Here is a 12235-nt window from a genome sequence, read left to right on the forward strand (position 1 = left end):
GTAGACTAGCCTTTATTCTTCAAACCTTGCAAACATGGCTTTTTTTAAATCAGTTTTTAACAATGATGAATTTTCCCAATAAACCTGACTGAAAAATAAGGAGAAAGTAATTGCTTACTGAGAGGCTATTGAATAGGTTATTGTTGATTAGCATTCTCAGATCCTACAAGAAACCCATTTCAATACAGATCTGTTTCCACTAATATCTGAAGCATTCAACACTCAGTTCTGTAAATTTATTGTTTGTTGGGTAAGAATGAATTGTAAGTTATCTGTTGTTGTTTATTTTTGTTTTGCCAGGAAAAAAGGGGGTTAGAGCGTTAATCTACAGAATTTTCTCTGGAAAGTTTTAATTAAAAATGAGTGAAGGTATTCTAATTTATAATATTAATGTGGGAAAGATTAGCAAACTGCAGGAGACATTTGACCTCCCTCAGAGGAAGCTCATGATTTGCTGAGTATATATGTTTTTATCACAAAAGAGGGAAAACTCATTTTGTATATATTGACAAGTTAGAATTTTTTGTTATCAACAGGTTTGGCAAACATCGAAAAGATGACAAGATTGAGAAAACGGGTAAAATAAAAACACAGGAATCCCTTACATCAGAAGAGGAGAGAATACGTATGAAGCAGGAACAGGAGAGGTAGATTTCAGTTATTCAATTCAATCTCAGTAGATAGAGGGTTTTTATTCTTTCCACTCTTTTTTAATATTTTGAATTTGATCAACTTTCATATTTTATGTCAGTCCAAATGCTAATGGTTCCAAGATTAATATGATGTAAAGAAAGATTAAAATTTTAAAAAACTTATATTTGAGATATTAACTGAATCTGAATGGTTTGGCTAAGATTTGTGTTTAAGAGAAATAGTAGGGCATATGAGAAAAATAAATAAACAGTAACACTGAATTTATGATCATCTTTGAATTAGGTTTAAAATCTGTTGTATATTGGGATAAATTTTAAGAAATTAAAGAATTTTTATGTCTCACTTACAATATTTATATGTATAGTAACAATTGAGGAAGCTATTCAGTTTTTACTATATTTTCATAAGAAATTATTTTTTTCTATACCTCACTATATCATATTTTTTTAAACTTTCTACTTAGATTTTATTCTATCTCTGCTTATATAAAGGTAGCTACCTACGGTTGAACCATTTCATGTTGAGATCACAAATATCTATGAGATGAGTAAAAGGAAATACTTTATTTGTATTTATTTATTTGTGGGCGCCCCTGGCTTTGTTTGGGGCTTATTCCTGGCTCTGCACTAGATCACTCCTGGCACATTCAGGGGACCATATGGAATATCATGAATGAAACCTGATTTGGTCACATGCTAAACAAACACCCTGCCCACTGTCCTATCTCTCCTACCCAAGAGGAAATGCTTTGAATAAACTCTTGAAAGTATTTTATAAGTCACTGTCACTGTTCTCTTGTTCATCGATTTGGTCGAGCGAGCCCAGTAATGCCTCCATCATGAAACTTCTTGTTACTGTGTTTGGCATATTGAATATGTCACGGGTAGCTTGCCAGGCTTTGCCGGGTGGGCGAGATACTCTGTGTAGCTTTCCAGGCTCTCTGAGAGGGGTGGAGGAATCAAACCCAGCTCGGCTGGGCCAGTTGCGCACAAGGCAAATGCCCTACCACTGTGCTATCATAAATTTTCCCATTGAAATTTCCAGAGTCTGAGAAAAACTCCTCACACTTGGGTTATTCAAGTTAATAGCACTGTGATCTTATCAGCCCATTTTATTATCAGAAGGACCATGACAATGTACATTGTATCTGTTGTCTATTTCCTTTAAACACTCATTTGTAAGGAAGTTTCTGATGTCTTGACCAAGGTTGTGAAATTGAGTATTGTTCATTAGGTAGAATTAACAACAAATTAAATAACCTTATCATAACTCTAGAGTCCAAAAAACTTTAAGTCTTAACAGTAAACAATGAAAGGGCTAACATAAGCAAAATGAGCTTTATAATCTTCAAAATATATTAGATACTTTTTCTGTCTTTCTGATATTTTGAAGAATATTTTCTTTGAATAGTTACTCTGTCTGATTCTCTTTAGCTCTTAAGAACATAAAGTATATACATTGTGGAAGAAAAAGAGAAAGCATTTTAATTTATGATGTCACCTGGGTTTATTCTTCCCTAAATTTTGTGTTTTATAATTCATTTCACTATTCTTGCTTTTAGTTCTTCCTCTAGAGTTCACTAATTTGAGGAGCCTGAAACTGATGAATAAACTATTTTTATGTGGGGCACAGTTTCTCAGTATGTATAATATGACCTTTAACTGCCAGGTAGTAAAAACTTCTATGTAAAAGGACTTTCTTGTCCCTAAGAGTATATTCCAGGTAAATATATGAACTTAGATTTATCCACAGGCAAATATGTGATTTCAAATATGTGATTTAGTTAGAAAGCAATCTGAGCCATAGAAAGAAACATTATACTTCTCCTTTATCTTGATGTCAGCCAAAGGGGATAGCTTCATTAATCTTGTACCATTTTTCATATTCTGAAAATTCTTTCTTTGCAGTTTAAGATGCCTGCTGTGTTTCAATGCAAAATTCTATCAACATTTTCCACAATACTTTTATAATGCGTAGTCAAATATTTCTAGCCAAACTATGATTTTTACATAATGGTTTCACTTGTATTATTAATTTGCCTAAGGCACAGTTCACTTCACAGTTTTACTTTTAATCTCCATCTCTGTACCTCTAATGATGCAATACATCTGGGAACTAGGTTGGTCATAATGAATTTGCATTGTACAGGAGGCCTAGGATAAAAATCTTTTAGGGTCAAGGAACAAGTGAATGGTCCATTAAAAAAATCAATTAGCTTCATAATTTTAGGAAACTATCCTTTGACTTCGTATTTTAATAGCAGTTTTTACAACTATGTTTTATTTATACTCATGGATCTTAGAGCAAAAGAATGCGTAAGAGTTATTGAATTTTCTAAGTTGAGGGTATTTCCTATTTGTTATTTGGGTAAAGCAAGTCATTTTAAAAAAAATTTTTTAATGTACTTTATTCCATTGCAAATAATGACTTTTTTTTCTTTTTGGGTGATACCCAGCAATGCTCAGAGGTTACTAATGGCTCTGCACTCAGGAGTTACTCCTGGTGGTGCTCGGGGGACCATCTGGGATGCTGGGAATCGAACCTGGGTCGGCTGTGTGCAAGACAAACACTCTACCCGCTCTGCTATCACTCCAGCCCCAAAGCAAGTCATTTTTATATCCTCTTTCTAGTCCATCTGCTGGCATTCTTTGACAGTGCTGCTTTTGCAAACTGAAACTGTAACTTCTTTGTGAAGAAGTTGGAGGAATAGATAAAAATAAATAAACCACTGCTTTTATTCTCATCACAGCCTTCACTTCCCAGCTGAGTAGAAGCGAGGGTATCCTCTAATATGATTTGCCACTGAATTTCCTTGGGTTCCAGAAATTATCTCAGCCAATCTCACATAAAAATGGGAAACTTGACATTTCGTAGCTATTAGTTATGGCATGTCCACAACCGAAATATTTTTGTCTGTACATACCTGTGAAGCCTGTTGCTCAAGATAGAAATATTTTAAAAATGAATGGACAATGAATATAATTTAAAATGTGTTTCTGACCAGGTTAAGTTTTGTTTGCACGGTGAAAGTAAATGAGAGTCTTCAGAGTATAGGTCTGAGTTTAAATCTGACATCATTCTAACTTTGTCATATGTTTGCTCTTACTGGGAAATAAATTCTTAAATTCCTGCTGTCCAAATAAGAGAACTATATGAGGAATCCTCATGGTCGGATTTGTCCTCTGGCTTCACTGTTGCGGTCACCAGTGCTGAGCTGTGAACATAAGGTCTCTTCATGAAAAATGGGGTGTCTGGGGGTGATGCCAAGGCTCTAGTTAGTGGTGCCATGATGTGCTATTTGACTTTCCAGCTCTGAGCTCTAAATTGAGGTTTCCTAAGCCTTTAGATTTGTGATTGGCCATATTTGAGCTAGGTGGGGAGATCTAACCACCATAAATATTTGGTGGTAAAGTATGAATCCAGTGCTTATTGCCAGTCATTGACTTTTCTTTAAGGCATGCCTAGTGCCAGAGTCCCTGTTGGTTCATTTCCACCAGATGAAAGGATTAGGCGCAAGCCAATAGTAGAACTGGCTTAACTAAAATGATCTATGTAATTTCCAATCCACTTTGCTTCCATCATGAGGTCAAGTGATGGGTATATCTGTTTATCAGGTGTCAGAAGCAAAAATTTCACTTTCTGTTGATTTTTTCCTCCAATCCATATTTGCTTATGTTCTTTTGTAGGCAAATGAGCATTGTAGTGTAGGATTTGTCGAATGTTGATTAGTAGCTGGAAAATGGTTCCGTGTTCAGATATACTGAGAAACGTGGTTGGAACAACCAATTTATGCATCTTTCTTTGTTACTTCTCAAAGCCTTAGTCCTATTAATGTATATTGTGAGTCACCAACACAGAAATAATCATTTCCTAACTTATTTATTCACAAACCATCTCTCTTCTCTTTTTGTTTTTTATAAAATACATTTCACACCATTCAGAAAGTTCTTTGGGAGCATGATGGTAAATAAAGACCATTGGCTCCTGGATCAGCAATGTCCAGCTCCTTCCTCTAATGGACAATATAAGTCAGAGTTGATTATTTCCTAGAATTGCAAACTTTTTTGCCCAGTGTTGGTGTTTGCTCTTCTGTGTTCTTACTAATCTTACATCTGTTCTATCTTTCAAAATTTTCTTTTGTTTTCGGTGCCACACCTGATTGTGCTCAGAGCTTACTCCTAGCTGTGTGCTCAGGGATTGCCAATCCTGGCAGAACTCATGGACCGTATAGGGTTGATGAATTGATTCCAGCTTAGCCGTAAGCAAGGCAAGCACCTTACTGGCTATACTACCCTTTTCCAATTTTCTTTTTTTTTTTTAATTATTTTTTTAATTATTTTTTTTTCCTTTTTGGGTCACATCCAGCATTGCATTGGGGTTACTCCTGGCAGTGCTCAGGGGACCATATGGGATGCTGGAAATTGAACTCGGATCGACCGCATGCAAGGCAAATGCCCTACCTGCTGTGCTATCACTCCAGCCCCACCAATTTTCTTTTTCCATGTGTCTCACTTAAATAAACACGTGAGGATTTTTTTTCTAATGTAGTTAAGTACAATAGTGTTAAAGTTTATGGTTTTGATATATAGTTGTTGCATCTCACTACCACCAGAACGCCTTATTAGTACCCCTGAGCCCCCACTACACACAGTGTCTTTATGTCACTTCTAGCCCACCTCTTCATTCCATCACACCCGTACACTCACACTTGATAATCTCAGTTTTACAATCCAGGGCCAACAGTTTGTTATTTTGTTATTTATTATGTTTCTTTGAATGCCACTGGTAAGTGAGATCATTTTTACTCCTTCTAATGTATTCCATTTAACATGACACCCTCTAGTTTCATCCAATTTTTAGTGGACTGCAAAATTTTTTATCTAATCTTTTTGGGAAAGAAGGAGTTGTGTGGGCCGCATTCACAATGTTTAGTAATTATTCTTGTCATTGTGCCCAGAAGTGAGCCCTGGTGGTATTTGGGATCCATATACAGTACTGGGGATCAAACTGGGTGGGCCACATGCAAGGGAAACATTTTACCTCTGGGATCCAAAGATTTATCTTATTTTACCACTACATTGTATACTAGAGTGTGTGTGTGTGTGTGTGTGTGTACACCACATATGTTCTCTTGAGCCCCACCAGGAATGATCCCAGAGCACAGAACCAGGATTCAGCAGGAAGCCCCAAGCACCACTGGATATGACCCAAAATTCACAATAAAATTAAAAATTAAGACCCATACAGTTAAAATATAAGATTTTTTTTTTAATGTGCGTATTTGGCCACAACCAGCATTGCTCTTGGCTCTGTGCTTTCTTTTCTCTGTGCTCTCTGATCATTCTTAGTAGGCTAAAGGAACCAAGTGGGGTCCTGCGGATCAAACCTTGATCAGCCACATGCCACATCAGTGCTCTGCCCACTCTACTATCTCTCCAGTCCTAAAAGAAAGGCAAGGTTTTATCTGTATTATTTTCATTCTAATTTTTTCCTATGAAATATATATTTACACATATATACTCTTAAAATTAACATCTATTTTCATTTTGCATTTTATACATTCCTAAAAATCATGTTAAATATTTTCTAAAACAAGGTTACATTTCCTATCCAACTTGATAATTGGAAAAGGAAGACAAAAAGAAAAAAATTCTAAAAAATAAAATATTTGTTGTGATGTCTGGCCAAATTCCCAACTCTCAAATAATAGATGTTGTTCATTCTTATTAAATGCAATCTGTAGTGTTGCTGGCTTTCATTTTATAGTTACTCAGCAAGGGATGTCTATTATGAGATTATTTACCTAGTAAATTGCACTTCGGAAATATTTTCAAGGGGACTGTATAATTCTAGCAGGGAAATAAAAAATTTAATGATTTCTTATGAAATGTTCCCAGTATAAGAAGAGTATTTATAAATTGAGTGAAATGTATGATTTGAACATTTCACTCTTCAAAGAGACTATCACATTTACTTTTGTGTTTTCAATGCTAGTCCATTGAACTATATATATATTATATATTTACATATAAAACAATAAATTTATATATGCATATATAAATGTAATATTTTAAAATGTATATAAAACAAAGATTTCAGTTCTTGAAATCTATACAAACACATATACAAAACAAACAGCTCAAAATTTGTTTGGCAAGTTTTTCTTTTGGTTTCATCAGGGATTCATCAAGGATTCCCAATATCTGCACCGAGTACTTTAATCCCCCCCCCTTTGGTATAAATTAACTTTTTTTTTAATTGAATCACCATCAGATACAGTTACAAAGCTTTCGTGTTTGTGTTTCACATGTTGTGTTATGTTCTGTAGCCTGCCAGGTTGTCCTAAGCAAGAATGAGATAATAAGATGATGAGATAATAAGATGCACTTCCAGGAGCTGGGTTTTATAGTCTCTGGGTCTTGGTCGTTGATGGGATTACACGGCACACAGTCAAACTGGATTCTGTCATCATCACTGTATATGGGTCCCCTGAACTCTGTTAGGAGTGATCCCTGAGCATACCCAGGTGTTCCCACAAACAAACAAACAAAGAAACAAACAAATATAGTACTTGTTTTAGCAGTAGTATCTCTATGAATGCTTTTCATTTTGTCTACTTTTAACCATTCAAGATTTTAAACTAATATCTCATTTTATCAATGAGAGATGGAACTTTATTTTTACCTTCACCTAATAACCTGCCCTACTCTACAAGGTGGCTCAGTGATAGAGCACATGCCTCATGAGTGTGAAGACTTGGGTTCTGCCCCTGGCTTTGCAAGAGCAAAAATAAAAAAGTATTGCTCTCCATTTCAGCAATCTGCATATTTCCCTAGAAATGTAATATAACTTAAAAACAGCTGAACTTGTTTGAGAAATTTTTTTTTCAGGACCCATCTGGAAAGCTATTTTTTCTTAAAAATTTTTGTACCAATATTGCAGCTTACTATCTTTAATATTAATGCTTTTGTAGTAGTAGTTTCTTTAATACATCAATATGAAAGACTTTAAATTATGACTGTTTTAAAAGTAGAAACTTAGTGGCATATTGTTGCTTATTTGAGAATTTTCTGCTGATACAAAACTGGCGTCTGACATATTTTGTAGGTGGCAGTTAGATTTGTCTAGTTGGATAAACTGAAGAATTAAAGAGTTGAGCCATTGTTATTTTTGAACTCTGTTATTTGCTTAAGTATTTTGAGGGAGAAATAAAACCAATTGTCTGGAGATTGCAATTAAATTGAATAGTTTATTCAATTGTCTTATAGTTTAAATTTCATTCTGCTAATAATTTAGATTTTATATGATAGATTTCTTTAATACTGAATTTTAAGGAAAAGGAATAGTGTTGGGGAAAAGATCCAAGAACTTTGTTCTCAGGGTGGGACTTGTGATAATGGTGCAATTAGCTGGATAATACATATAGTAACCCAAAGAGTTGATCAAAAGATCTTAAACATTGTTTTGAAGATTTGTTAGCAATGTCTACTATCTAGTGATCTGAATTTTACTCTTCTTTTAAATTAATGGTAGTTTATTAATCTTCTCTAGATGTTAATTGCATTTTGAAAAAAATTTAAATCAGTAAAGGTCAACTTCTGTTTCTTGGAGTCTTTTAAAAAAGCTCCATAGATGAAGCTTCATAGCTTTAAAGGCAGAAGTATTTCATATATATATATATATATATATATATAATATCGAGTAATTTAATAAGGAAGGCATTGATTTTCTATCTTGAGGAGTTGGAAACTCATTGGTGATTCTCATACCTTGTACCTTTCCTGGATATATAAAAACTATACTTCATAGTCATAAAAAAGTTATTTGCTTCTTACTGTACAGCAATTAGTGCTAAAAGCCATTTATTGTGAAAGCAAAATTTCTAATGAATAGAAATGTTGCAAGAACAGAAGTCTTGTGTGGTTTATCTTCATCATGCATCATCCATTTTAATTAGAGAAAAGGGTAGTGAACACTGTGACAAGAGTCTGGAATTAAAATCATTAATTGATGTCAAGCTGTAGAGAGACTGTTAGCATGAATTTACTGACAGCAGGAAAGAAATTAACCTTATTACTTTATTTAGTATGTTGCATTATTTTGTGTATTATTTTCTATGCAGGTTCAAGGCAATTTCATTATCATAATGGAAAAAGTGCTTTTTTTAAAAGCAAACAAAAAGGAATGGTGTGAATATTTATGTTTGAAAATAGCAAATTAAAATGATAAATTCTTTACTAACTTTTTTGTCCTAATAGAAAGTTTTGATGGTGTCTCAATTTCTATCTTCCTTTCTTTCTCTTTTACATTTCAAGAATAGAAAAATAAATAATACGTGATGCCCTGACCGTCATTGTCAGTTGGAGCAGCTGTCTGTTAATTAAACCTCAGAGTTGTTCTTTGGTTTATAGCTAATAAGGACTTTCTGAGATGATTAAAGCAATAGATGTTTACTTATTTGACTAAGCAGTTGCTTCTGTCACTGTTAGGATTTGACTCAAGGAAAATAGAATAGATTATACTAAACAACTATATGATTTCAGGAAAAATGAATACTTATAGATTATTTGTAATATTGAGGTCACAGATATTTTATTCTTTAATTTTAAGGTTTTTTTACAAATATTTTAAAGTTATAGAATTTGTGTCCTTTCATAGCATATAGATTATTTGAAACAATTAAGGACTAACCTGAAAGTACCCTCTTCTCTTGAATATTTCTTTAGGAAACTATTTTTATTAAAGCATCAGCATAATTTCTTTTCTGAGCCTTTTTATAATAAGTTACTCCATAAAGAATGAGAGTGTATCATATTAATATAACCTTTCACATGTATTGCTAAATCTCTTTTTCACTTTATAATAAACAAGATGTTCAAGTATTAATGCATATAATAAAACCATTTGTGTCTTTTATCAATTTGACTGTGAACTAAGATTCACAAAACCCACAGTGATTTCTAGTTCTTTGAATGCCACTTAGACAGTAGCCTTCATCAACAATAATTTCTAAAATGAACTTTAAAATTCACGTTAGTGAGCCCTCACGGTACAGGACAGTACATAGGTCACTTACCATGTATTCAGATGACTTGGGTTCAATTCCCGGCATCTCATATGTTCCCTGAACCCACAGGAGTGATCCCTCAGCACAGAGCAAAGAGTAAGCCCTGAGCTCTGTTGAGTGTGACCCCCTCCCTCCCCTCAAAAAACTACTAAAAATTGATTTAAAAAATAAAGTACATATTAGTTCAGACTAGTAACTAAATTTGTTAGCCTTTTGCAGCACTGATCTCATCTTTATTGGCCACAAGCTTGCCATTTTATTCTAAATTTCCATCATAAATGTAAGCTCCCAGAATAGCTAGAAAAAATGCAAATAGCTTTTATAACTTTAGAGATAAATTCATTGGTGATAAACAAGATAAACAAGAAACATAATTTCCTATGTTATTGGAGCTTAGGGAAAAATCATTTTGTTTAGAGGATTCTCTAGATGTGACTATAATATTTATTGGATCCAATTATTAGTAATTAGTAATAATATACAGATTTGGATAAAAGAAAGCAATGAGGATTGGGCTATGTGAAAAGAACCTTATGCTGTTAAGTATTTTTTCTGAGCAATTGACTTGTTATAAATTGATCTCAAATGAATATTAGTTTTTGTGTAATTTGGAACAAAAGCACATTCAAACCTAGGACCCATTAATAATATAATGAAACTAATGTGCAAGAGATTTGAGATAATTTAGGTTTTTACTTTCCCTAGTAAGAGAACAAGTGTACTATCCTCTTCTGAAGATCTCCATTTCAATTTTGCTTCACTTTTCTTGAGTTTACCTTTAAATGCTATAAGGTTAAGTCGTTTATGAACCAATGTAAGCCACTCCTATTGAATCGAGGAGGTTTTCCAAGTTCAGAACTGTTTTTGTTTGGTGTGTGTGGGGGGGCACACTTAGCTATACTCAGGACTTATTCCTGGCTCTGTGCTGAGGGATGACTCAGGGGACCGATGGGTTTCCAGAGATTGAACCTAGGTCAACTGTGTAGTAGGCAAGTCAACTGCGTGCAAGGAAAGGATAGTATCTTCTGTACTATTTCTTCAGTATCCCTACCACAGAACTTTGACTTTGTTTCTGCTGAAATTCTTCAACTTCCTAAACTTTGAGATTTATGTAACTCTTGAAGACACCCTGAGTATTATCCATGATTAGGTTGTTATCAGGTGGTCTTATAGCAAGTGAATTGTCGGATAAGTGATTACAGTTGAGCTTCAAATGAATATCCCATTGAGTTGAAGAAAGAAGTCATTTTCATCTCCTAAGTTTTCCTGACTGAACACAGGGTCAAAATGAGAGTATATAATAAAAAATTAAAATTACAAAGTTAAGTTGTCTTTGAACATGATGGCCACTCAATACTTCTATTGCAAACCACAACACCCTAAAGAAAAGAGAGAGCAAAAGGAAGTGCCCTGCCATACAGGTGTGGTGGTGGTGGGGGTGGGGGGTAATGGGGGGGAAGGGCTACAGGGATCATTGGTGGTGGAGAATGGGCACTAATGGAGGGATGGGTATTCAATCATTGTATAACTGAAACCCAAGCATAAAAGTTTGTAAGTCTACAACTGTGCCTCATGATGTTTCACTAATAAAAAAACAAAAACCAAAAAAAAAAAAAATGAACTAATATGAATTTTCACCAGGACTGTTCAGTATTTATTGCTAATTAGATTTTATATTCGACATCCTTGACTGTCATAATTGCTTTTGAGTGACTACATTGACAGAATAATCAAGTATAAATTCTGTTAAGTTTGGCATCAAGGTTGTAGTTTCTATTTATCTAATGCATTTTTTTATGTTTGTTTAAGTATAGGACCCAATAGGCATTTACAACTTTTCCATATTCTCTTATGAACTAAGGTATTGCCTTTCAACTGTGGAAGTGATGTCCACTGAGGAAGTGTTTGGGAATACACACAATACTCTTGGTTGCTCCTAAGACTGGGGGACAATATGTGGTATGTAGCTGGAACCAGTTTATAAGAAGTTCTGCTACACTACAGAGGTTGCTACACAACCTCCCAAATGTGCCCTTGCTGAGAAATGCTGTAAAAGTATGTGTGACTTCTTTAATGTCATTGCTAGAATATTAAGGAAGTTTGATCTGGTGAGTCTAAAATTTGGCAGGTGTAGAGTGGAAGAAGTAACTCAGTGGCCTGGAGCATATGTTTGTTGAGCCCTGGCCTTCTGCATAGTACCTGGGGTACCAAGCTGGGAGCCATCCCTGAGCACCCCTTTATTTAAAGTTCTGGAAACAAGCATGGAATGATAATAAGGGGAGAAAAAGGAAAAAATGCAAGTTTTCCTTGCCACACTGTGGGAGAGTGTTCAGTCTTAAAAAGCGTTTTATTTTTCAGACATTTCAGACTGATATTGCAAAGATATAACAGAAACGGTGTCATCCAGCTTTTCCATTCAGTTACAGCACACACTGCTATAGTATGAGATCAGAAATTGGCACTGGTACTGCGTGTGCTCATAGGACATAATTCTGTGTCAACTTATTATTTGTA

At 34.5% G+C, this 12235-nt stretch overlaps 1 protein-coding gene across 16 annotated transcripts in view; it reads left to right on the forward strand.

Annotated features, from left to right (window-relative positions):
* Positions 1 to 12235, forward strand: part of PARD3 (par-3 family cell polarity regulator) — a 668633-nt gene that overhangs the window by 493943 nt on the left and 162455 nt on the right. For 13 of the 16 annotated variants that reach the window (XM_056131187.1, XM_056131087.1, XM_056131122.1 and 10 more), the window contains one exon: positions 537 to 647. The exons of the other annotated variants lie outside the window; for them this stretch is intronic. In XM_056131187.1, coding sequence (XP_055987162.1) covers positions 537 to 647 — 111 coding nt within the window. The remainder of the gene's footprint in view (positions 1 to 536; positions 648 to 12235) is intronic. 16 annotated transcript variants of the gene reach the window in all.

The sequence above is a fragment of the Sorex fumeus genome, unplaced genomic scaffold, assembly GCF_029834395.1.
Source record: "Sorex fumeus unplaced genomic scaffold, SorFum_2.1 ptg000007l, whole genome shotgun sequence".
NCBI classification, from domain to species: Eukaryota; Metazoa; Chordata; class Mammalia; order Eulipotyphla; family Soricidae; genus Sorex; species Sorex fumeus.